At 43.8% G+C, this 27,348-nt stretch overlaps 1 protein-coding gene across 1 annotated transcript; it reads right to left on the minus strand.

Moving 5' to 3' along the window:
* Positions 1 to 7,371: 7,371 nt before the first annotated feature.
* fscn1a (fascin actin-bundling protein 1a) lies at positions 7,372 to 27,058 on the minus strand. The gene is made up of 5 exons (XM_032588342.1): positions 26,002 to 27,058; positions 14,161 to 14,317; positions 12,295 to 12,416; positions 9,223 to 9,390; positions 7,372 to 9,132 (listed from the first exon to the last, which is right to left on the minus strand). Exons 1-5 carry the CDS (start codon positions 26,840 to 26,842, stop codon positions 8,924 to 8,926), a joined length of 1,497 nt encoding a protein of 498 aa, XP_032444233.1. The 5' UTR covers positions 26,843 to 27,058; the 3' UTR covers positions 7,372 to 8,923.
* Between the last annotated feature and the right edge of the window lie 290 nt (positions 27,059 to 27,348).

A 27,348-nucleotide genomic window follows, 5' to 3' on the forward strand; every position in this document is an offset into this window, starting at 1 on the left:
TAGATTTATGCTAAATTAGCCGCCTATTCTAGATATTTTAGGTGGATTCTGTCCAGTTTAGTGGGTCACTAAATCTGTGAGTGCAAATAGTCTGAGCAAGCACGGGGCGCCGGTGGAGGGAAACCTCTCCGACGTGCCGCCGACTTGGTCTGAGCGGCCATCTTCCTCGATCGGCTGGAGGGTGAGAAAAAACTCGAATCGCGTGATAAACGGTCTTAATAAAACACGTAGTCATAATTAAAAGGCAACACTTTTGAGTTCATTTGTTTTTTGGATTGAAAATATAAAAGTCACTTTAAACTCTGATGCATGTGTAACTTTTACGATTCAAAATTACACGTTTCTCCATTCTGCTAGCAGCTTTTTATGTTAGGATCTTTATTTGGCAGACAGAAGATATGCATGATCATTGTAAAAACATATGTAAGTTTTCCTAGATGTTATGCATTCGTTCTCCAGAAGCTAATAGAAAAACTTCTGCTTGGACCAAAACTCTGCTGCTCGTTCCTGGACTCTGACTTTCTTCATCAGAACGTCTCCATCTCCGTCACAGTGTGTTCCTCAGGGTCGTGTGCTTAGTCCTTTGCTATTCCTCCTGTTGAAGACTCAACAGTGGGAAACCTGATCGTTAAATGTGCAAATGGCGCCACACTCTTATGCCTTTATGTCGACTTTATGATTTAGTCAAACTCACACTTCCTAAAGAATCTGAACATAAAGAAAATAAACGCTCTCAATTTGTTGTGGACTCCCAGGAGCAGGAGACTTTTAGATTTGATATTTATCTTTCAAAACCTTACTGATATTATATGAATTATAGTGAAGCACACCAGAAGATGCTTCTTTCTGCGCGACCAGCAGCTAACCTTTAGTTCAGTCTCTGTTCAGGAGCAAATCTGGCACCAAATCCAGCCTTCACAATGAAATGTATAAGTCGAGCTTCCAGTACAGTAACCTTCATCCTCCGTTTTGAAAGAGCACTCGGGAAAAACAAACAGGCTTTTCATCGAACCCTGGCTCCGGACCTGGACCTCTCAATGGGTCTTCGATGGCCCAGATTAGAGCTTTTGTTCTGGGAGAAAACGCGAACCAGACGCGACCCGCATATCTTCTGCGACACCTGAGATGGACAAAGGAGCTCCGTGCCAGAAACTTCCTGCTATTCAGATCAGTGATCTGCGTTCACGCGCAAACGAGGCGAGACCTTCAAATCCTGAAGGTCTCGCCTGGAGGTTTTTCATCTGTGTGTGTGTGTGTGTGTACATGAAAGGTCTCGCCTGCGTGAGCCGGCTGACATTTTGAGCCGTTTCGGACTTTAAAGAGGCTTTAAAGACGGACGGAGACGGCAAGTTAACGTCTCACAAGGACAGCTGTATATCAGGGGTGTCCAAACATTTTCGCCAGGTGGGTCAAAAAACGTCAGAAGAGATTGAGGGCCATAAAATTTAGATTTACATAACTCACTTTTACCTGCACAAACATAAACACAACATTTAATTAAAATAAAGAGGTGTGATTTCTGTAGAAAAGGAAGTTCTAAATAATCATAAAATCTCAGGCGTTTGAATATCTATATATAAGGAACTGCAAACAGTATCATAAATGTTAATGTTTTTTCTCATACTTGTGCGATTTTTTTTTTTTTTGAGCAACAAAACCTCTGCTGCTGCTCTATTTAGCAGAGTTTACTAAATGGGGGCTCCAGTTAGTGGATGGAGTTTGGTCCTGCTTAGTATGATGTCGAATTAAAAGCGGAAAACGTGGTTGATAAAAGACGAGTACTTTGTTTTTAATCCTTAGTAGGGAGAGAGAAAAAAAATCTCTGGAATTAGTTTTGATTGTTTTTAACTGCATCAACTTCCAAAACCTTGAGGTGAAAAACCAAATTTGTGCCACTTTTTTTTTTTTCGCATCACGTTTGTTGGGCCACACAAAATTCCCCCGAGGTGCCTCAAACGGCCCGTGTGCCGCATTTTTTACTCCTCTTGTGTAGCTGAACATATGAGTGTGTGTGTGTGTGTGTGTGTGTGTGTGAAAGCTTCCTCCTCTGGGACCGCTGGTGTCTGCCAGTGTTTTCCCCCCCGGCGGTCCCGCATCCCGCCGGCTCTGTTTGTGTCTGCTATTGTTTGTGTGTATCTTTAAATGAGGGGATGTAAATTTAATGAGCGGCGCGTTTACAGCTGTGAGCTCACAGAGCAGCTGCTCACGCCTGCCCAGCTGCTGCCTCATCTCCCTCTGATTAATAGGCGTGTTTGTCACAATAAAATGCCTTTCTGGCGTGGAAATGCAGCCTTAAATGTGAACTAAATAGCGGCTTACAAAAAAACATGGGAGACGTTCATATTCCTTGAACGTTTCCATATTTTGTCATATTAGAGACCGCAGAGCAGCTGGGCTTGCACCGACATTAGGTTGCATTTCTTCGATTTGCACTCACAGACACGCCACACTTCTCAGTTTTTCATCTGTAAAAAATGTTTTGAATATCATTTTCTTGCATACCACTTTGTGCTTATTTTTCCACATTAAATTCCAATTAAATATATTAATTTTTGTGGGTTTTAATGTGACAAAACATAGAAAACTTCAAGGGGTGTGAATACTTTTGCGACCCTCTGTGTACACAACCACTAATACAATAAGTTATTCTTGCTCCCAAGAAGCGAAATCGCATTTTCTTCAAACCTTTCGTGCCAAAACGACTATACATTTATTTCTTCGGATTTGAATATCTAAAAATCACCAATGAGCTCCCACTGCCACCCAGGGAAACATTACGCCCGCTGCAGAGGTGAAAGCTCGCAGAAAGTCTTTGATTTGCATTAGTGAGTCATCCTGCTCTCCCACATCCTAAGGAGATTAGCGCCTGACCCACTGACCCGGAACCGGACCTGCGACCAGTGGCGCAAAAAGTGGGTATGCAGGGTATGCAACGCATAGGGGCGCTGCACTAGAGGGGGCGCCAAAACCCCGTCTCGAAAAATGTTTTTTTCTTGTTGGCATTTTCTACAATTAACAGAATGAAATGATCAATAACAGGGGAACAGCACTGATTAGGCGCCCCTCTGCTCCTTCACCTCCCCTCCTGTCGCTCTCCCTTCCCATGCAGGTGGCTGTGCACGCGCCCCTAAGAGTACGCAGGCGCGTTTTTTTTTTTTTTTTTAATTTTAGACTACTACTCGTAGTGCACTTGACAAAATGGAGCGGCAGAAAAAAAAGCTGTCCGGGGCGCAAAACAGAAAAAGGAAAAGGGAGAAGGATAAAGATGTTGGCGGGATGAAAAAAAGCCTTTCAATGTGGTTGAAAGATAGTAGGTAAGTACCGTCCGTGTATTAGCAGGACAGGAGGGTTGTAAATAATCAAGTTAGCTAAAGCTAGCAGCTAGCCTAATACGGAATCGTCCCATATTTGCTGTTAAAAGTTGCCTCCCCTATTAAACCATTAAGGGACGCGATTTGTTTTGTATTTCTATGAATATCTGATACATAAACCTGTCACAGACACATAACCGCGCACTAAGTAAGAATGACCGAAATAAAACTCAGGAAATATTAACACAGGAAAGCTAAAGCTGCTGTGGCGGCAGTGCCCAGCTATGGTCCAACACTTAGCCCTCCTGGGTGCATTTTTTTCACTCATATGTATTATGGATTCTTTAATTAAAGATGAGTTGTTCAAGTTCATGTGTGTATCAGACAAATTAGTCATCAGAGTCACTAAAGCTCTTAAACTCAAAAAGGTTGGTGACCTATTTTACCAACCTTTTTGGCAGGGGGACACTTGAGTTTAAATGTCTTATTCAGTACCACTACAGTGGTGTTGTGATGTATCTGATAAGTCAGATCAGATGTAATGTCCAATCAGTAACTGTTATCCAACAAGGAGATGATTTAAATTAAAGTTTAATTTCTATTGTAGTTTGACTGCTGTATTTTTTAAGCCTATTTAACACAAAATTTATGTCATTCAGCTGTGATGGTGGAGAGAAAGAAGAGAAGATGATGAAAGAGGAAGAATCAGGACAGACAGGGGAAGGCAACAGGTTGGTCTAATGCAGGTGGAAGTGAGGGAGCAACTAGTCCATCTCAAGCACAAATTTTTAAACATTATTTTTAAAAACGGTAAGATCTGTAATTTTTACAACTAATAATGCTTTTTTTGACCACATGACTTAGTGGAGAACACCACAGACAAGGGATGAAGGAGACAGACATGAGGTCAGTGATAGAGGAGACAAGTGATGAGATCAGGTAGGCATTAGGAAAGCAACAAAAATCTATATACCATGATGGTTTGAGTTTCTGATGACCATCTTTGATTGTGTTCTTTTTTTGGGAAAATTAGTGCAGGCAGTCATGGTGAGTCAACCACGAGAAAGGAGAATGAGAAACAGAAAGGTGCAGATGAGGGAGAGGAAGAGCAGAGAGGACTAGATGATGAAGAGAGAGAGAGAAGCACAGAGCTGCGGAGGAGAGAGCCGAGACAAGGCTTTATTCAGAAGAACCATCTGAATGGCCTTTACCACACAAAATGGGGGACACATTTAGGCAGTACATGGTTGTAAATGGCCCACAGAAAGTTTCTGATGGTCCATATCCAAGATTAGAGAAGAATAAGAGGTGTTTTTCCAAAGCATACTGTTTTCGTTTACTGTCTAATGGAGAGAAAGTTGAACGAGATTGGTTACTGTATTCTAAAAATACTAATAGAGTCTATTGTTTTGCATGTAAGCTTTTTGGTGAAGCTAAAGTTCTTGACACATGCCTTGTGGAGGGGTATAATAACTGGCGATGTCTTTCAAAAACACTGAAGCACCATGAAACCAGTAGTTCTCACATAAATGCTTATCTGACGTGGAAAGAAATGGCATCTCGCTTACGCCTAGGTAAGACTATTGATAGTGAACTGCAGAAAACCATGGCAGCTGAAAAAGCACACTGGAGAAGTGTGTTGACTAGAGTTATCGACTGCATACTTTTCCTTGCAGAGAGAAACTTGCCACTAAGGGGGAAAAATTCTCAGTTAGGAAATCCTAAAAATGGAAATTTTCTGGGAATCCTTGAGCTCATAGCACAATATGATGTAACACTGGCAGAGCATCTTAGAAAGGCTGCCTCCAAACAAACCACTGGATATCTGACATGGTGCACTCAGAATGAATTTTTAGATTCAATATCAGAGTGTGTTTTGAGTAAAATATCTGCCAAGATCAAGTCCTCTAAGTACTTTGCAGTGGAACTGGACTGCACACTTGATATTTCAAAGCAAGAGCAGGCCTCAGTCATCATTCGATATATGGGGGGGCGCCGAAGATATGTTCGCATCCACCTCAAAAATATGGAGTTGCGCCCCTGCCTGCGACTGTCTGACTGGGGAAACGTGTGGAGGCAGATTCGATTAGAGCGCCGCGGAGCCACGTGGTCGACATGATAAAAGGCAGACGGCCCCCTCTCTTCTTCTTGTTCTCCTTCTTGACACGAGTCTGGAGATCGAGGCGCCCCATGTCTCGGGCGCTCGCTCTCAGCTGCCGTCTCCATGGCAACACTGAAGCCGGACGGGCTGCAGAGGAGATGGCGGCCTTTCTGCCTTTCAGCCTTCCTGATATGAGCTAGTCGGCGTTTTAGCCGCAGACCGCCGCAGCCATTCCTGGGAAATGGGTCATATTTTTAGTGACTCATCTTAGGAGCTGGAAAAAAAAAAAAAAATGGAGGCCGGGACGAAGGATGGAGGGAGCGAGGACTGATGGGAGATTAGAGGAGGAGTTGGCGCGTGTTTGTTTTCAGCCGTGGCGGTGGTCGGTCCTCTGGGATCTGGGAAACAGATTGGGGAGAAATGCTCTGGAGGCTCCATCACGACGTTACCACCCGGATCTTTCAGAGGGACGCACTGCCTCCCCACACACACACACACACACACACACACACACACACACACACAAACACACACACACACACACACACACACACACACACTCTGCTCCAGAATAAATGTTTCAACACAAAGGCTCTATTCAGGAGACAAGGAGGGGGAAAAAGTGTGTGGCTCTCCCGCATAAATGTGTGCGAGTGGGACAACACATGGAACCGCTGTGGTCAGAACCTGGAGGGAGGCCAAGTATGGAGCTAAATCGTGGCCATAAAGTTTGTTCAAAAGTTAAAAAAAAACAAAAACCCAAACATTGAATCAGGAAAAAACTATCCTCTTTTTTCTGTTGCAAAATAATTTTTCAGATTTTACTTTTTAAAAAAAACAAAAAACTTTATGAACCCAATTTAGCTCCATAAGCAGACCTGGAGCTGGGATTACGCGGAGCGGTGAGAACACAGAAGGAAAAGGTTGGCATTTGCACAGATATACGGGTTAAATGTTGAGATCCGAGACGTTTTAATGGACGTCTCGGCTCTCGCAAACACTGTGATTTTTGGTTGTGGCATCGTTCATGAATAATTTGTCAGATTTCTGCATCAGTCTGTGTTTCTGGTGGAAAGAAATGTGTGACGTTTGGACAAATCAAAAATAATATATTTAGGATGTTTTGAAGGTTAAAAAGACTTTTTGTCTTCTGCCGTTTCCTCGGCTGAAAACTTAATCTGGTTCGAATTTAAAATTAAATTAAAACACAGCTGGGCTTTCTCCTTTTCTTCAGAGACATTTAGTTGGTTTAGATTCCACCCTTAGGTTTCTAACCAATAAACCGACCAACACAACAAAGTGCATGAGTCAAGTAGAGGTGACAGTTTCCATCTGCCAGTGGAACAAGGCCATTTTATTAATATTAAGAAATTATTCACTTTAAACAGGAAGCTCATTTTTTGCTAAAAGGCTAGTTTTATTTCAAACACACTAAAACATTTGCAGTAATAGAGCAAAAACCAAAATTAGACCAAAAATACTCTAAGATTTTGTGTTTTTACAGTGTGGAAATGGCTTTCAAGCCACGTGATTTATTTATTTTCATAAAAACTGAAACCTAAAAACAAAAGTAATATATTAGTTTAAAAAAAATATAAAAAATTGTTTCAGTCATGCTGCATTTTTTTCTGGACCAAAGGCAAAAGTGGCTCTCAGGGTTAAAGGTCACTGACCCCTGATATAATCCATTACCAAGTATTCACCAGGGTTTTTTTTTATTTTAATTTTATATTTAGCTCCACCCTAAGGAAGAAAAACATTCCCACAGCATGCTGCTGCCTCCGCTATGTCTCACTATGGCGACGGGTTCTAAGGGATGTGCAGTTAGATTTTCTGCCATGAAGTGTTTGCATGCAGGCCAGATATGCACAACATCAACAGCTTTGGTGTGTATCAGCACAATTATGCTCATATGCCGCTGACTGAACATTGAGACAAGAAAAGAAAAGAAAAAGTCACTTTGCGTTCCAAATTCCAGTTTTTATTGGTTGCTGGATTTCAGGTGAACCAATGGCACAAGAGAGAGATTACTCCACAATATCCCAGAAAAATTGTACAAAATAATACAAAAGGAAGTTCCAGTTTTACAAAGCAAAATGTGTGGACTTTCATTTTCTTTTCTTTTTTATCAATTAATTATCCTACTGCCAAAAAATCAAAACTCAAGAGTAAGGCACAGTCATTACCACATGTTTACCCTCCCAACATCCAGTTTGCCAAAAGTTTCTCGGAGAGGAACTTCTCTGTTTTTGTTTCCCACAGAACCTTTCATGAAAACACTCAGAACATCAGAAAAACGTTGGACCGGATACAATCGTGCATCGATTCGTCGAGTGATTGCAGTGATTGGTCGTCTAAGCGGATTTTTAAAAAATAAAATTTAAATTAAAAAAAAAAAATCAGCAGATTGAGATTCCGTGCGACTGAACTACGAGATGAAACGTCCGTTTCAAACCGAGACGGCAGGAACCCCGAGATGCAAGAGAGAGAAAAAGAGAAACGGATTTTGGGTGAACAGGTTCTCCGATGTGGAGCCGAGATGTTGAACGGGAACATGTTGCTAGCACCAGATTCCAGTTTTGAACAGCTTGTCGCCTACCAAGTATCAAAAGTTTGGTCTGCGTAAAGGCTCAGGTGTTTGTTTGGTCGAGGGAAATCGAGAAAAAAAATTAAAACAATAATAAAAAAAGCAGCTTTCTAGGCATCTATTGACTGTTTCACTACATTTACTACACCTATCCGCTGTACACGTTTAGCCATGATAATGTCTGTGCCTTGGACTTGGAGCAAGAAATGAATCCAACTGTGCAAGAGTGCAGCAAACGTACGGAAACGTGTGTTGATCTGCGTCGGCTTTTAACCCTTTATACCGTTTCTCCGACTACAGCTTCCGGAGGATTTAGGTTTCTTCCTACGACCTGCTAAGATCTCAGACTTCTGCCTCGTCACCGACTGATGATAACACAGCTAGAGAGCAACACGGGCTTACATCTAAATATCATACACTTGAGATGAAAGGAGCGTGGGGGGAGGGGCTAAGGGGAGGTGGGCGGGGCTTTGTCCCGTCGAGTTACATTGTCTACATCGTCAGATCCACTCTAGTTATATTACAGTCATCAAGAACGCCAAGCTCTCGTCAACAAACGCTGAATCTGGACCCTTCAGTCCAGTTCAGACGCCAACAAGCAGAAACGCGGAGGGAGCGAGAAGTGGCGCGACAAAGACGGATCGAAGCAGGAAAAGTGCACAGCACCCTGTGGTAACTACGGCGACGGATACAGGTTGGCACCGGAGGGCAGAGCTGACAAAAAAAAACAAAACGAAGAAGAACGGAGGAAGGAAGGAAGGCAAGGGAGGGAGAGAGGAGAGGCTCCTTTCTTCTATCCTTGCTGATCTCTGTGCAGTTTGTCAACATATAGTCAAAAAGGGGGCGGGGTTTAATATGAGGGTGGGGGAGGGGTGGACGGGTAGGTGTTTAGGCGGTGGACGGGTCAGGGGGCTCTGGTTCCCCTCAGTACTCCCAGAGCGTGGCGGTTTCCAGGTCGTCGGCGTTGGCCTTCAACACGCCGGCGTGGTCGCCGCGGAGGTACTTCCCGTCGCCGGCGTGGCGGACGGCCAGCTTGTTGTAGTCGCAGAACTCGAACAGGAAGTCGACGGGAGTGTCGCTGCTGCTCACGACCGCCTGCTCGTTCCCCACCATCCAGTACTTTCCGGTGGAATCTGCAGGACAGACGACGGAGAAGAAGGCGAGTTAAAAAGGGGCAACGTCAAGATGGGGTTTGCGGATTTGCCCTCGACAGCCGCGCCCACCCTGCAGGCTGTAAGCGCCGTCTCTGAACTCCAGGGTGAAGTAGTCGTAGGAGGAGCGGTTGGAGTCCAGCGTGCCGGTCACCTTCCTGCAGCCGATGAAGCCGTGTTCGCCACGCAGGACGATGATGGGACGGTTGATCAGCTTCATGATGAACTCCTCGGACTCTCCTGAAGACGGAGGACAGGCGACACAGAGACGGTCAGCAGCAGACAGGGCTGGGCGATGTATCGAGTATGCTCAACGTATCGCGATATTTTCAATTTACGATAGTGAAAATGGCTATATCGCAACCATCCAGTATAAATTGTCGTTCAAATAATAAACTTTCGCCGTCAAATTCTAGTCCCTCTCCCCTCCCAACCTGAAAATTTTCTACCAATCGCGCTGCGCAGAGAAAACAAACATGGCGACAGCGAGAGTTTGAGGCGAGCCGTGAATGAGACGGTAACTGAAGAGGAATCAGATGAACTAGTCTGGTTCCGAAGAGAAACAGCGCTGGATCAATAATCTGGCAGTGGTTGGGATTTTATATGGAGGACGTCGAACAAAATGAGGTAATTTGCGAAACATGTTGTAAAACTATTGCGACAAAAGGTTTTATCACAAATCTATTTCACTGCCTAATCAGACTATTGTTTTACATCCGGTTCATAGCCGGTAGAACTGGTCCGTTAAAGTGAAATAGGTACGATTACCTATTAATCGTAGGTAGGATTAATTTAGTGATATGCAATAGGAAAAATAACTCAAAACTACCCATTCCTTTTTTTCTCGCTCTGTCGGCTTTACGCTACGCGTAGACTCGTTGCCATAGCAACTGACAACAGCGCAACTTTATGCATCAGGATTCAGCACCAAAAACAGTCAAACATTACCCCCATATAGAGAAGAACATTCAGTTCGTTACAGTTTTGTTCTTTTAGACTTGATGTGTATTTTGCTTTTATTAACAAGTGATCGCTGTGGTAGATTAGCCGCCGCTGCTATTAGCCAAGCTAACACAGCGGTGATTGGTAAGATAATTTAAACACCTGCTCTGTCAGTGTGTGTGTAGGTCGCCTTTTTAGTTTTAAGATGAACCAAAAACACACCTCATTCCACAGCACATCTATGTTAAGTTTGTCAAAGTCAAGCATAACTGAACTACTTCTCTCTCCCTCGCTATTTTTGTTTCTTAGTTAAATCTTATTTCTCACCTTGTTATCTAGTCATAGTGTAGACAGTTCATAGCAAATCACTGCATCCCTTTTTATATGAGCTTACATTTAAGTCTAGCAGAGAAATGGGGGCGGGAACTTGCGTGGGTGACATCATGCTGCAAGGAGCATAGTTTAAAATAACTTTGGGGCTCATTTAAGAATATCGTGATATATATTGTGTATCGTGATATAGCAAAAATATATCAGGATATTAGATTTTCCTCAGATCCCCCAGCCCTAGCAGCAGAGTTACTGTTCTGGTACAACTCATCTAGATATCCTGACTAAACAAAAACACATCTGCCTGTTTCGTTTCTGCTTCACCACCATCAGGAGGGGGAGAAAAAGAAGAAAAAAAAGAAGGTACGATCGGCAAATGCTGGAACATGATGTCCATAATTTCCTGCTTATAGCAGGAAAAGCGGTCGCAATGGTTGAAATCCCCGACAATTAAGTGCTGAGTTTTGTTGTATTTTTAGTGTTAAGGAGCAGCTGTTTGGAGCGGAGCAGCTGTTCTCCAACCAGATCGTGAAACAAGCTGCAAGTTTAGAAAACTAGTGAGAGCGAAACGCTGAAACCTTTCGTTCGGTGCATTCTGACCAGTTTAAGGTTGGAAGGTTTTCTGAAGGTTACAAAAAAGCTTCCAGCATCCATTGAAATTGGGAAACTTTTAGCTGAAAGTTTCACATAGACCAACGTTTAGCTTCATCAAACCAAATTGGTAACCGGTCTGTCAGAAACTTAAAAATCCAATCTTTTTCCTCAGTCAGTCAACCTGTCATGGCACCAACAACTAAACTTTTTTTTTTTTGAGTGGATGTCGTTACCGACCGAGTCCAACTCAAAATCAACCATTTTCTGAAAGCAAAGAAATTAAGCGTTTGAAAAGTAGACCGTCTTCAAACTTATGTCGACTTTTGCCTGCAGTTTATTCAGGCTGTGACGGAGCGAGAGAGAGCAAGACGTCAAACTTGACTTTATATTTGAGAGTTTAACCTCAGTTGAGCTGGTTTTGGAAATATTGGCACCTTTAGGTAAATCTGATGATTTACAGTCTCCAGGAACTACACTGATGCCGTTTTTGATAACGTCGCCAATATGAGAAGCTAAAGACCATGTAAAGTAGCCAAATTTGTGCTTTCACACAAAAGTGTGATGTCTCCACTTCTAATTAATGATTGTTCATTAAACAGAAAAATTAAATGTTGTATCCTAATGTTTTATTTGGACTCTTAAGGAAAAGCATGTTTGAGTAAGAACATTTAAAAAAATAAAGATCTCTTTAGAAATGCATTCATGCGTTTAATCATCAGCTAATTTTATTTTTCCTCTTCAAATTATATTTCAATGTTTACATTTATGGATTATGTGAAGTCTACCTGTGAAAGATATATAATCAACTCCTATAAGTGCCAAATGGAAACTGGAATTTGCTAAAATAACTGCAAATCATCCTGTTTGTTCAACACAGGGGGGAAAAAACTGAAGAGAAATAAATTTTTAGCATTTCGGTGGTTTTTCTGAGCCACATCTTGACCTTAAAGTGGAAGTTTGACAAGTGGGTGTCACCTCTCTGTGCAAAGCAAAACAAAAACAGACATTTTAGTATGAAGTATTTTGTGCACAGGAATAAAAATGACGCAGCAAAGTGCCGTTTCTAATATCCATAATTAAAGACAGAAAACTGGGACACTACAGCTCTGGAAAATGCAGTAAGCAGCAATGTTTACTCAGAAATGCTGAACCAAAACAACTGGAGCATCCAGACATGATTTCATTACTCCTCCTCCTCCTCCTCTGAACCCTTCATCGTGTCAGCGCCAGGCTGTGAATCAGTTATCCAGTCGTTCCTGTCAGCAGATCAACACCGACCTGCAGAGTCCATGGTGGCGGCGAGCTGGCCGTTTTTCTTGGCCGCCACGTACTTCCCGTTGGCTGCGCGGAGAGTCAGCCGCTTCCCACGCCACTCGATGTCAAAGTAGCAGTTAGTGGACCTGCGGAGGAACAGACAGAAAGGCTTCAGCGTGCGCGTCAGGAGAGGATGAGTCGCGCCACGTTGTCATTTTTGGAGCCCCGACGGTTGGGGTCTCATCTGTCTTTTCTCCCCTTTGGCAAATGTGGATGACTTCCAGGAGCGATAAATTAAGAAAAATAAAAGAAAAAAAGAAACAGATTACTCACTGTTGACACCCTCACACGTACAAAAACAAGGAGCTGAGTTCAGGGTTTCTTTAAATCAAGCGGGCGTTTGTCCTTGACCGAACTGGCTACAAGCTAGGACCGAGCAATCTGTTAAAGTTGACTAAAAGAAGTCAGAGCCATTAGAAAACACAATATTTACTTGTACCTCAATGCCATTGAGAAGTTTACTCAGTAAATAAAGTGAAACTCGACGTAGTACGGCACGGAGGAGAAATGTTACAGGCTGCTTCTACGGCGACCTTTAAGGAGTTTTCTGACCGAACCAAGCAGAGCAACACCACAGGCATCAAAAGCAGGTTTCGGTACGTTTAGCAGCATGTGCTGGTACCGAGTCCTGCCGGGAAAATAAACTCAGCATCCCCACGCGGCTCGCCTGCAGACGGAAGCACGAAGGGCTCGAGAACTTTCTGCTGGATGGTCGCGGACAACGTGGCGTCCTGGACTTCACTCTGGACGTCAAGCAGCTTGGATTTTGTGCTGCTTAGTTTACTTTATTTTGGAAAAACAGTCACGTAAACACAGCAGCCAAGTAAAAGCTGGCTACTGTGTGCTGCACTGCTCTGAGTGGAGTAAAACCAGGACGGTCTGAAGTAGAGGGAGAACAATTACAATTAAGCTGAATTAATTTTCAGTTCTCGGGTGAAAACGGCCTTGATGTCGATGAATGTTGCATTTGAACGACAGTAGCGTAGCTAATCTACTGCTATAACGCGACGCACAAGTTTGCTACCATCACATACTAATCAGATCAGTTCAATCTTTTGAATTTGGAGACATTGAGACAAAAAAAAAATCTAATGTTGCTACATATTAGAGAATGTAAATAAATAAATGTAAAAAAAATAGCATTCAGCGTTGTTTATCCACGTCTGGTGAGAGATCAGATTCCTGTGGTCTGGTCTGAGCACTCAGTCGAGCCAAATCTCAGGAATTCGTTGCAGGAATGTGGGGAAGTTCCTGCAGAGGACTCGGAGCCGTGACCCCTCCAACCCCGTCCCGTCTCCAAGCTTCAAGTAAAGTTTAATTTGTAACCGGGGGAATCCGATTTTCTGCTGTTTGAGAGCAATCTCTGCCTCCGAGATCGCACGGCAACCAGACCCACCGTAGCGTTTGAGCTAAATTGAGTTCCAGTAACCTTTGATTGACGTTCACGCGTTGGACACTGGTCCACTTTACGTAACTCGGGGTGAAGAATCTTTAATCCTGGGTCAGGAGCCTCACTGGGATTCGTTTCTGGAAAACTGGATGGAGGGTGGGGGTGGTGCGTGGGGGTCAGAGGTCACCAGCCAGCTCCCTGCTCGGAAAGAACTACTACACACAAAAGAAAACACTCCCCACCCCACACACACACACACATTTCATCTTCCACTACATGCCACTGCCAGGACAGGAGGTCACCCACTCTTAACCTCCCACTCATTGGTCCCCTCCCCCCCGTAGAAACCCAGAGCTCCTGTTACACCAACCGCTGCGACCGGACAGATTTCCTTTCCCAAACAGACGGGGACAGGTGCGGCTCTGCTGATGGACTCTTACTTGCTGGAGGCGGTGCACTGCAGGCCTCCGTTGGCGGTGAGGGTCCAATACTTCCCAGCGGCGGTCCGGAACGCGCACTTCCTGTTCTCGCGGCAGATCTCCACCTGGAACACCTCCTGGTCGCTCTCTTCGTCCTGATTGGCAGACAGGTCCATGCCTAGAGGGGTAGAGAAGAAGCAGATAGGATTTATGGGCGGGGGGGTTAACGAATCCATCATGAAGTGGGCGGGCAGCTGGGCTGACCGGTGACACACACACACACACACCCCCACACACACACATCCTGTGGTCAGGATCAGAGGGACTAAATGAGCAACATCAGACGGCTGAGATTAGAGGGATTTCACACAGCTGCACACACGGCCACATCTGTCAGACCTCGACGGGCTTCAAAGGATCAGCAGTCGGGACGGCGAGCGGCAGACAGAGGTCGCACCGTAATGAGGTGACCACTCCACACCGAGGGGCAACTTTAACACCATGTCAGCAAAAAAAAAAAAGAAAAAGTAAAAGGCTTCTGATGACCACGATTGTTATAGTTCCCTAAAACTAAAGAAATGAGCTGAAATTAAACATTTTAGCTGAAACTGAAATTAAAAAAAGTATAATGGGGGTGGAGGGGACTGTAACTATGTTTATAAAACTGAAACATACAGAAGGTAGAAGTGATACCCTTCGTTTTTCACATTTATGAATCGATCCGATGTGAAATAAGGTTTTACATCAGCTGTCGGTAAATTACAGAACGCCACACCGGTGGCACTTATGCCAGTCTGCAAAATAGTGATGGCTAATGTTGGAAGAAAACACCAGAGTCGGTTAGTTATTCAATAATAACTGAATACTTTTTTGTTTTTAATTGTATCTTCTGTTGAGTGTTCATGACCCAATCAATGGATACATAATCAATACAATACTTGGACCTTTTTGAATTCTGCACCTAAAAATGATCCAAAGAATGAAAAAAAAAACCCCCACCAAAATTACATCCATAAAAAAGAAACAATATTTAAACTCATAGCTAACAGAAACCAGCAAACACACTCTAAAAAGCAATTTAAATTAACTGAATTAGACGAAAAACTAAATTGTAATGAAAAACCCAATATATCAACACCGTGCTGTCGACTCATCCAGAAACTGATCAAATCCATTTTAAAAAGTTACTTCCTGGTAACAATCAGGAACTACAACGCGTCACAAAACATCAGTAAACTCTAATAGACGCTTCGATGAGGACGCGACGCCAAGGCAACCGGAAAGAAATCAAATGCATCATTTCCTTCTCAACAACAAGGTTTTACTGAAAATGTCACTTCTGGTTGGGGATTTGATGACCTTGGAGAAAAAAAACAAACTAAGTTTTAGTTTACTTTTATTCTAAATTAAAACAAATTGTAACCAAATCTATTGCAGACATACAGTAGCTAGATGCACTTTCAAGCTTTGCAACATTTAACCCATTTAACATGTAGTTTTTGTAGTAGTGCTGAATTGTAATTCAGAGTATCACTGCTTTGCACATAAAATAACTCCTTCCTTTATTTTCCCCAATCAGTTCGTCCAAACAGAACAATTCAATCCAAGTTAAGCTGGTCTACACAAGCTGGTTCTAATTCCACCATTTGACGTGGAGCAAAGCGCCTCCGTTTGATCCGTCACTTAGATTTGTAACTACAGAGGTCCAGATTTCCCAAACAAGCAAAAGTTGCACCGTTTAGTGGCAACAGAAAGCTTCAGCACCCAGAGCCAACTCTGACGCAAAGTTTTTAAAGAATCTTACATCAAGAACTACTTTGTTTCTTACTTCAAAATAAGAGTCCAACTTGATTCTGGACATCACATTAAAGAACGCTTGGCTGAAGAACGTCGACGTGTTCAACTGGACAGATGTCCCTTTATCTAATCAAAATGATTTAATGTAGTCAAATCTTGTGCCACAAGATCTGGTTACGACCGTCAATCTGAATTGGTTAATGTTTAGTAATAATAATAATAATTCTGCTTTTGGATAACTTCAAAATGCCACAAACAAACTCTTGGAAAAACATTCACAGACGTCACTGAGCTGCACTTTGTGACTCCATTTAATCATATTTTCAAATTTACAGATATTTATTGATGCTCTGGAGGAGCAAAAGGGAGAAAATAGTGAAAATAACTTCTGATAATACTGTCAGTTTTTAGTTTTTTTTTATTCATCATCATCAATTGGAATTTACCTAAACATTAAATCAAATTCGTAATACTTTTATCACGATAAACGACCTGTCTAGTAGAAAGGGTTCTCCAGTGTTGCTTTTATCACAAACACTCAAACAGAAGATTTGAGAGTTTGTGATGTCCAGGAAAACCCATTTAACTTTGCGTCATCATCTGAAGCCTACAAGTGGGAAATTCTTCCAGAAATATCTCAGAGTCCAGAACACAAATCCCCCCCGCTGGGCCAAACGCGTTAGCTTAGCCGACGACTAGCTTTGACCACGTTAGAAAGTCGGCCCGTCAGTCCCACTGTCTGCCCAGAACAAGAGACGCCATTAAACATCACGCCATCCTCGCTCCGGCTTTTAAGAGCAGCAAAGTGGTGGACAAATATGACTGAGCCGCCGGATGAACGCACACAGATACTTCATCGCGGACAATGCGGCCCATTGTCCAGGCTGAGGTCACGGCGTGGCTGGACGTATAGCCAGGGGCCTCATGGGCCGTGACTGGGCGCTGTGTAAATGTGTGCCGAGAAAAGAAAGACCTGTTTGAGAAAAGACGAATGGAGTCATGGTTTCACCGTCCGTGTCTTTTCACACATGACGCACTCCCCACCCCCTAACATCATCCCTCCATCTTGGTTTTTTGCCTCTTCACGACGACTCTGCTCATGTCGGTGAAAGTATTAAAGCGGGGAAGGTGTTATTCCACGCATTCCTCCGCTTTTTTCCCCCCACTTTAAATCCAAATCTGAAACCACACAAGCTTACGAAACGTTGGACTGAGTTTCTGCAGAAACGCGCTGGGGACACACGCGTGCACGACTGCACACGAAACGCAAACATAGACAACTGGGGAAGAGAATGGAGCGGATCGTAATGGAAACCACATGGCAGGGAGGAGGAGGAGGAGGAAGAGTAGCGCATGAGAAGACGAAATCTGAGTTCATCTGCCAGAGGAAGGCGAAAGCCTCGCCGCGTTGGCCGACCGGTCAGCGAACTCGAGCAGAAATTGCTCCCGGCGCAGGAGTCCGTTCGTTACTATAGAGATGACACATCTGCTGGACGAGTCGAGAGAGAGAGAGACACATATATATACACAAGGTTTACATATAAAGAAAGTGCCATTGTGTGTTTTTTTTTTAATCGGGTTATTCTGACGATTAATCAATCCGTCACTCGTTCGCTGCGGCTCTAGTTGTATGCATTATATTGACAGTTGCAAATTAAGTCGGTGGAGTTCAGTTTAACCCCTGATTTTCTCTGACAAAATCCAAAAACAAATTCAAATGCAACTACCGTAATGCAGGAGCATGCAGAAAACCTTCGAGGAACCGAGTTCTTCTCTTGCTGCAAGACTGTAATGGTTTTGCACAGTCAAAAATGTGCAGCTATGCAAGAAAAGGAAAAGAAAAATTGGCACCTGAAACCTGAGAAAACTTTCTTTCTTCTTGTTCCTTAAGTATAAACTCGCAGTCGCTACTTTATGGCTACCGTCTGAGAAGCTTTTTAAAATGTTTTTATAACGTCAGCAAGCCCAAACTGTAACCAGAAGTCTGGACTATTAAGAGGCCAGGCTTAAAGTTTGAAAGAGTTTTGCTAGTCGTGCAAAAGCCTGGTATTCTGATAACGTATCATTGACCTCGAGGGAAATCAAACACGAAATGCCAAACTAGGGCGTTTGCATGCTGTGGTGAACCTTTAATACTGAACAAACATATGATTTGAATAAAGTCCTTGAAGGTCTCGTCTCCTGTTTTGCCTGGATATTTTCAGTAAAAGCTAATTTCAGTGGAAGCACGCAGAGGAGTGTTTGAACTGAAACTGTTTCCAAACGTTACCCCTGGAGGACAGAGCAAATATTTTTATATTTATATGAGCCTGCTGGAGACAAAACAGAGAGGAAGCCTGAAGCTACCGAACAGATTCAGCTCTGCTGATCAGTTTGTGAGGCTCGCAGGGATAAGCGAGGGTGAGGGGAGGATCAGCCACACACTTGACGTCCTTCTTCACCAAAAGTGGCGACCGCGGGGTCAGAAAGATCCTCAACCACGAGCGTACAGCCATAAACAACCCCTCCATCTTGGCCTCGTCCTCGCTTCCACGAGAGGCCTGCTGCGAACGCACGTGATTGCATCAAGGGCCATTGTGCTCCGGTGTGTGTGTGTGTGTCTCTCTCTTCTATTGTTTGAGGAGGCGACCAGCTGGAGCACAAACATTCAGCGGGATCAGCAGCCTTTATTCTGATCAGGACAGACAGAGCGAGGAGCCAGGCAGCCAACAAGAGCTCTCAGAAAGGTCCCACAACAATGGCGGCCGGGATGTGACTGCGTCTCGCACGAGGGCGTTTGCAGGAATTGATGTGTGTGTTCAGGTTTGGATTGGAGACACACCCTCAGCAGGCTGACACACTGGAGCCCAGCACAAGTCCAACCTATAATAAAGCAGCAGCCAGGGAGGAGGAGGAGGAGGAGGAGGAGAAGGCTCCTCTGTGGTTGATGAAGCCAAGATGGCTTGGCATGCTCCGAAACGGACCCGGAGAATCCAACACTAAAAACATACGGAGTCTCTATAAACACATTATCGCATATCCGCTCGCTTAAAACGCCCGGCTTTACAGGGAGAGCATAAGTGTATCAGTTTCTCTTCGTTCGTGACGAGAGCTGGCGGACACAAATCATCGCCCTTCACCCTGCCGGCGGAGATTATCGCAGCGGCAGACAAGGTCGAATATGTGCGACTCATGTCTCATTTCCTGTCAGCAGGAGGCGAAGGATGCAGAAAGGGTGTCGGGGTTGACTCGGGGCCAGACGCAACAGCTTCGGTCTGCGGCCTTTAACCTGCACAAACACCGCATGGAGCGGTTTATTTGAAGAGCTCCTAAAGTCTTAGCGATTACCAGAAAAAAAAGCCAGTAGTGTAACCAAAGGAAAGAGTTTAGGTATTTTATGATTAAAAAATATATCAGGGTTATTTGATGTTTTGGCTGTAGTTTTTTTTTAAACTATACCACTTTAAAGCCTCAGGTTAGCAAACTTAATACAGCATCTCTTAAAGCAGTTGATATGCTAGCTACCGTAGTAGCTAGCTAGCTCCTAGTAGCTTGTTTATTTCTCCATAAAATGGAGCGGAAAAGCTAAAAGATGCCTTGAATAAAAACCATGGCTAAGTTCTCCTGCTGTTTATTAAATTTTTTATTTATAAAAACTAAATTACAGTGAATGTGGACGCCAACTCCAAATTATTTGTTTTTTTTGTAGAATCATATCGGGAAGCAAAAATAGCTAGGCTAATTGCTACGTAGCATGCTATTAGCTAGCATTAGTAACGCAGCTAATCCCGGAGCGCCCTTTTCATTCCTTGGCACTGATTGGCTGCAGTAAGACCGTAAATCATGACGACAGTGGATGTAGCTTCTGCGGTGGAGTAAAAACTGTTTCTGCTGTGTTTATTAAGGCATAACACGGTATGTTTGGTGTTTGAACTACCAAAATAGCCAGCGTTAGTCTTTTTTTGTTTCCTTTTAGGAGGTGGAGTCTCAAATATTTGTGAATGTCAGCTATTCATGGGTGATTGTAGTCCCAAATCCCTGTGAACACTGGGTGTCAGAAATGTAACAAATACTTAAAGATGTGTTACCATTACAGTAATGTAACGGTTTACCTTTTCTGTAAACTGTGAAAGTAACATCTATAAAAGTATCACTGCAACAGTTACAGTAAAAAAAAAAATATACGGCTTTCTGTAAAAAAAAGAAAAGCAACTGGTTAACTTGTAAACATTTGTTGTAAATTTATGGTTTTACTCACGCCAAAGATATATCAAGAGAATCTGATGTCAACTTGTCGTAAAATCTCACCCATCATCATAAATAAGCTGGTTTACAGTTACAGAAAAGGTACATTTTCTCATTCAAGATCATCTTTAAGCTGCTTGATGTTTTCAGTATTTCCTGGCTTTATTTCATTTAGTAGAACCATGGCCTCCTTTCTTCAATTTCAAATCAATTTTACAGTTCAACTGGTGGTTAGTCACATGAGGCGGCTGGAAAACAAAAACTTGGTGCCACAAGACCAAATGCCCCAGAGCATTTTACTGTAACCCATTCACACCAAATGCATAATCAAAATAAATATAACCCATATTTACAAAAGAACAGCCGGTGGTCGCACCAGAAGCCGGCCGGATGTGATGGGCTTTCATCCATTTAGGCCTCTGGTAGCAAGAGTAAGGAGCAGAACGAGTAAGAGCCTCTAAGCTCCAGGCTAACTGACTGATAATTGTGGCCCGGACCACATGAGGGTCGTTAAACTGTCTCTGGGAATTTGTGCCCGCTGATGAGAAAAGTGGATGTTATGAACCGGAAACAGGCAACAGCATAGAGTCTGTTTATTGGCGGCTTTGAAAGCCATGAGCTCAAGTTGGACGATAAACAATGGGACTGCTGTAACGCCTGCATAACATTTGTCTAATCAAAAAAAAAAAAAAAAACAGAAAAAAGAAAATGATAAGTTTCTGTAAGTGACACATTCTGACTCTTTAGTCAATGCATCTGGGAAATGAACATGAACTTTCTGGCTACATTTATAGCCTCAGGCTGAAAAACTGAGGCTATATTAATAGGGTTTAGTGTGTAGCAGAATTGTCATATACATTTGTTAAAAAATGTAGCCATGTTTGGGGGGTGACTAAAACTAGCTAGCATTAGCTTGATCAACCCTGAGATACTCACCGGTTGGCAATAAAAAGTTCAAAATAAAATGAACCACAGATGTAAAAAGCCATTTTAAAAATAATAATTTTCTAAGACATGCAAAGGCAAATCTCCTATGGGCTGCCAGACAGCGAGAGAGATCAAGACTTCAGAAAACAGGAAGGCTGAAAAGTAGTAAAGCAACGTTGCTCCGTTTCAGTAGTCCAGAATAAATATGGAGATTAAAATCCTAAGAAATTTCTAAGTACATATCGAGTTTGCATATTGTGAGAAAGTTAATCTACAGGTGAAATGACTAAATGCCTGCTAATCAGAAACAAATCCTTGACACAAGTAATGTATTGAAGAAAAAAAAAAAAAACAGGTCCTGAATGTTTCATTTTAATATTTTATAAGTCTATCATCAAGTATCCTATTAGGTTTCTTCAAATCTAACTATTATTCTGGTTTTGATTAAACATGGGGGGGGGAAATAGGTCATCACTTTTTGTAAAAAAGCCAAAAGGAGGGGAAAATGGTCTCAATTAAAATGGACTATTTCACAATTCAGTTGCACAAGACAATTCCGTGAACAAATTAAGTTACTGTAAATTATGGGACAAACACTTTAATCCAACTTAAAGTAGTAATTTCTGGGAGGGGGAAGCTAAACCAACTAATGGAAGGATATTTTCGAGTAGAGATTTTCCGTCTCTACTCGTCTAAAGCTTAGTGAAAGTAAAATCTGTACTCTTGACTGGACAGACACAGATTTTGGATTGACCCACTTGAGCTGGCCTCATGTCTAAAACCTCCCAGCGCTAATGAAAGCCAGCGGAGTCCGACCGCCATCTTGGCTCAGGTCTGCCAGGCAAACAGCCGCTGCAGAGTTCGACTCTGAGCTGCGGCGTGTTTGCTGAACATCTGGAGCCAGTTTAATTCCTCTCAGCATTAATCCTCATCCCAGCCGTCCAGTTGTCAGAGGGAAAAGTACAGAGTTTCTGTAAGGACTCGGGTCCCCTTTTGCAATAAGCAAAAATCTACACAGGTTGTCTGTTAATTACCCGCAAGGAAGGAGGCTTCAGGCGACCAATAGAAAGCTGACATTGTTTAAGACCATAAGTCTTTACTCCATAGGACAACAAAATCTTTTAAAACTAGACATGCAGAAATAAAAATGGGAAGCACATCATTTTCGACTACATTCATCCTTCCGTCCATACCATGCAAATAAAGCCACATGCTAACATTAGCCTAGCCAAAGAGTATATTTTTTTATATTTAATAAGGCAAAAACTAAAGTAAATAAAAATGACATTTGAAATGTCTCCTGGAATGTCAAATTTGAATTAGCAAAGAGTCAGAAATGACAGCGCTGGCTGCATGTAGCGCTAGCTTTTGTTAGCCAAAAACAAGATGTGAATGAAGTCTGCTTTCACAAATATGTGTGGAATCATAAGATGTGTTCACAAACTCAACACTTCAGTGTTTCAGTCAAAAAATGAAAAGTAGCCAGTAGCTGTCTAAAATGTTGCTGAAAGAAAATCGCCTAATATGTACAAACATCAATAAGACAGCAAAAGAATATACCTTCAATATGCTTAAACCCACACTAATGGACATATTTTCCTTTTGTTTAAGGTCACTATTGCAACCAGCCTCTATATAAGGTATGGGATTATAAATGTGTTTATTTTTTCTTCATATTTTTCAAACTGTGGCACTTGGGAGCCTACGAAGTGTCTCAGTAAAAATTCACATTTTTAAGTCAAAGACTTTTCTGAGTAGACTAAAAACACCAAGACCAATAGAAGCTTCATGCATATATGAAGCATTAAAACACTGCAGGCAGCGTGTTTGAACAGTGGCCTCATCCTGGCACAGAGTCTTCATGATTACCAAATGCCAACCCTTCTCTGTCCCAACGTTACAAATCTAAAGACATGGAGCTTGATAAGCTCTATTAGAACCTTGGCTTTGTGCTTTGGTCAGACACAACTAAGGTTAAACTTTGCTATGTTAAATGCTCTAGGTATGTTTGGAAAAGCAACTCATTCCCATTGTTAAGTACGGTAGAAGACCTGGGATGTTTGAAAAATAAAAAGGTGTTTTCTCAAGATAATGAGCCAAAATATATTAAAATAATGATTTAGACACTTTGAAATTCTAGAGAGACTAATCAAAGAGTAATTGTTAAATGGATTCTCCAACCTTGTAAAAAGTTATGGAAAAAGAAAAATGTCCATCTTTATGCAAAGTATCGGCAGCAGCGGTACCAATCCTTGTACCAAACAAGATTTTTGTTTAAAAAAAAAAAAACTAACATCTTTAAGAAATGTGTTCTCCAAAGGTTTCCGCCTGAGGGCATCCATCTTTATTTTTAACAAACCACCTTAACCAATGAGCTTACACAGCCAACTTTAATCCATCAAATTGATTTATACCATTATAAATGTGGGAGTACAACAGTTTTGTACTATAATGTCACTTCTAGGTTAAGTTGAACAGGGAGCTATGGGCTGTTTGAAGTGAAACCAATGCTCTCTGTAGCCAAGGGAGATGCCGTTTCAGAGGACGAGAGGTTTAGATTATGGGGTCTTGGTGACATGCTGCAATCAGAGTCAGATTTGTTGCGCAACAGAGTCCGCGTACACCCACAGAGCCCTGAAGATCGAAGAGTGGGAACCTTTTAGTACAAGCCTTCCCTCCGACAGCCAGCCTCCATTTTGTGCTCGAGAAAGCAAACCGTGTCAGAAAGATCTGTAGCTGCCGGTGGAAACAAAAGCTGATAAATATACCAGAGAAGTAAACAAAGAAGAAAGAAAGACAGCCACTCCCTAGGGTGATTGAGACTTGGCAAAAAGGAAATTAAAAGTGATGCATCACATCACGGTTTCAGGGAAAAAAAAGAAAACGGGCAAAGCCACTAAAACCACATGGCATTCCCAGTGAGCTCCTCCGACCAAACGCCATATTGAGATCTGGAGATCAGTCACACATTCCTGTCACTCAGTACAATTCAGTCACAAGCAACTGCTTTCAGGCAATTCCTCTGTATCCTTTCTATTCCACTGATTCTTTATGAAACATTTCATGGCCCCAATCTTATATTTTACTGATTTAGATGCATTAAAGCACCTCAATAGTTATGGTTATTCAACTTCAGAGCTTCTAAACGGCATCAACAACTCCCCATGAGGGACTGGGACAATGCCAAATAGAGACAACCATCCGGTGTGAAGGAGCAGGGAGGAGTTGGGGGAGGAGAGGAGGCCACAATGGAAAAGATGTTCAAAAAGGAGGCACGCATGTCAAAATGGGGGGCGGTGGGGAAAAGCAAGGAAAGAGGAAGCAAGAAAGTGGGGGGGGGGGGGTCAGGCAATTTAGCATCTCTGCCAAGTTAAACAGCTGAAACAGCCCAGACACAAAACCACATCTGATCTGAAAGCAAGGCAGAACCAAAGTATTTAAAGGTCTGGAGATCTGACAGAGTTATCTGGAGTGTGGGCGCTGCCAGATGCATCACATTAGACCTGAGTAGGTCTAAAAAAAGGAAACATGTGTTTTTCAGTTTTTTCCCCGTATTTTCCTTGGACCATAACATCCTAAGTGTTAACTGTTTTTTTGTGCACTAGAACAGATCCATAAACATCAGGCCACTTTGGGCTGTTGAGGCAATTGTTGTCCAATTTGAGGATATTAATGATATCCATCGTTAACCTTGAGTGCTACAAGTACTTTCAAGTCCTTTGTTTTCTGCGAGTAGCAGATCAAATATTGTAATCTGAATCCCCAAATCTGAGAATCCCCAGCATTTTTAGTCCAATACATCCACCAGCTCCGTGTACTTTAAACATTGGCGCTTAATAAGTTTGAATCAGGCGTCAAATCAGAGGAAACAACCAGATTAAGCTAGTGTTCACCCTTGTTCTTGCAAAACATACCATTTTGTTGAACTTGCACCACTATCCACTTTGACCATGTTGATACAAAACACGGGTTCTGGCCTTGATTACCAGATAACCCATCAAATGACCAAAATGAGCCAATTTTCCTCTCACTGGTCAGTCAAATGCATAAAGACTAAGAATGCCCAATCACTGTTAGTCTCAAAACACAACCTGCAGCGTGTAGATTGTGACCAGAGCTGATCTGGTCTTGGATCAGCTCATTAACCAATGGATAAAAGTAGCATGCCAAGGTTTTTTGGGGGGGGTTTTCCTAGAGATGCACCAAACTTTTGATGATTGGCTGCCCAAATGCTGAAAAAGCAGACTGCTGAAAACCAGGACCTCCCACCATTTCATCACCCAGCAGCTTAAAGCGAGAGAAAGGTCATGGGAGCAGCAGAATCCTGTTGCAGATCTCCTACGTTTACCTTTGGATGTACGACTGAATTTTATCAAAGCACATTTTATCTGTAATGTTCCATCGTCCTTATGGGAACAAAAGAAAACCAGAAACACAACTGGCAACAACAACAACAACGTGATCCCAGTTTGTTTGTCCGCCATTGTTCCTGCACTTTCATCTTCAGAGTGAAACCAGATCAGATCATTTCAAACACATTTTAAGGGTTTTAGTCGATAAATAATACAATTGGCATCTGTTGTGCTTGTTGCCACACCAAGACTCATATGAGAGGTCGGCTTCAGGCCAAGCAGGCCATTGTTTGGGGTGTAAATACACACGGGCCACTGTTGTGTGTGTGGGTGGGGGTGTGTGTGTGTGTGGGTGTGTGTGTATGTGTGTGTGACTGGGCCGTGTCCTGTAAGGATCATTTAGGATGTGCAGCAATGGATGGGAGTGGGGGGGAAGGGTTGGGATGGGGATGCAGGCTCACATTCCATCACGTTAACACTTCCTCTGCCAACACACTCACGCCCTCACTCGCACACCGACCCGGGAGACCTGGTCCGGGCCTGCATGGACCACCACACCCACCTTGCCTGGTGGAGACGTTCCTCTCGTTCCCGGCGGTGAGCACGACCTGCGGGTGGCTCTGCTCCAGCACAAACAGCTCGTCCTTTCCCACCCGCGCGCTCTTGCCGGACTTCATGGTGCCGGACGGCCCCGAGGGCGCCAGGTACTTGCCGCTGCAGTCCCTGAAGGCCACCTTCCCGGAGCGGAACTCCAGCGTGTAGCCCGTGGTCTTGTCCGTGGTGGCCACCAGCGCCCCGTCGTTCCTCAGGAAGCGGTTGTCGGAGGTCTGCAGGTGGTACCGCTGCTCGCGGAACACCAGCGTGATCATGGAGTCCACCCCCCACGGCACGTCCCGGTCGATGGCGATCTCGTCCACCTTGTCGCTCAGGTGCGCGTAGCGCTTGCGCGTCACGCTGAAGATGTTCACCTGCGGGTGCATGGCGATGTGCACGCTCCATTTCTCCGCCACGGACACAGTCTGCGCGAAGCAGATGATCCGGTCCTCGGTGCCGCCCAGGTACCGGCCGTACTGCTCGGACTGCAGGGACCAGCGGCCGTCGTCGTGGGCGGTGATGACGAAGCGGCACTCCGGACCGGCGGCCTCGCTGTCTCCGGTGACGTTCCCGTCCTTGTCCGCGGCGATGTACCGGCCCAGATGCGACTTGAGGAAGAACACGTTGGCGCTGGAGTCGTCTCCGCTCTGCTCCAGGGTCCAGATCTGCTTCTTCTTCATGCTGGTGGCCGACGCGTTAATTTTGAAGCCGAACGTCTCCGCGGTGAGGTATTTGTTCCCGCAGTTGATGAGGCCGAACTGGATCTGCAGCATGTCGCTGGTTCCGTTAGCGGAGCCGTTGGTCGTCATGGTCGGGGCCGGGTGAGGGGGTGTGTGTGTGGGGGGGCCTTCGGTTCGGACCGGTTCTTGCCTTGGAGGGATGAGCAGGGTGGGGGGTTTCGGGGGGGAAGGCTTCTGCAAGTGGGCCGAAAGGGTGGGATGCTCTGCCGCCTCGCGTGCTGCTTCTTTGTTTGGGGGAGAGCGTGAGTGTGAGCGCGCGCCTGCCGGTCCTCAGTGCTCTGCTTGTCTCAGCAGCGCGAGCCCGTCGCCACAGCTGCAGCCTATATAACCATCAGTGACGTAGCTCAACCCCCCCCTCCCCCCAACCTCGCCACAAACCACGCCCACCCTGAAACATCCACACACAAAAAATAAAAATCAAATCTGGAAGCAGATGAGCTGGAGGCTGAGGATTCATTCCTCTGGTGATGATGTCGATGCCAGAACCGGTCCAAGGTTCAGACCTTGGTTTCTGGTGAGACCTTCAGCCAGCTTAACACCGTGGCAATGAACTGGACTATTATTGAAAACTGTAT

This window comes from Xiphophorus hellerii, chromosome 16 (assembly GCF_003331165.1).
Source record: "Xiphophorus hellerii strain 12219 chromosome 16, Xiphophorus_hellerii-4.1, whole genome shotgun sequence".
Taxonomy (NCBI): Eukaryota; Metazoa; Chordata; class Actinopteri; order Cyprinodontiformes; family Poeciliidae; genus Xiphophorus; species Xiphophorus hellerii.

Coding starts and splice junctions, on each gene's coding strand:
- fscn1a (XM_032588342.1), bottom strand. CDS start 26,842: ATGACGACCAACGGCTCCGCTAACGGAACCAGCGACATGCTGCAGATC. Junction 12,417..14,160: donor CAGTGCACCGCCTCCAGCAA/GTAAGAGTCCAT, acceptor GTTCCTCCGCAG/GTCCACTAACTGCTACTTTG. Junction 9,391..12,294: donor CGCCACCATGGACTCTGCAG/GTCGGTGTTGAT, acceptor CTCCGTCTTCAG/GAGAGTCCGAGGAGTTCATC.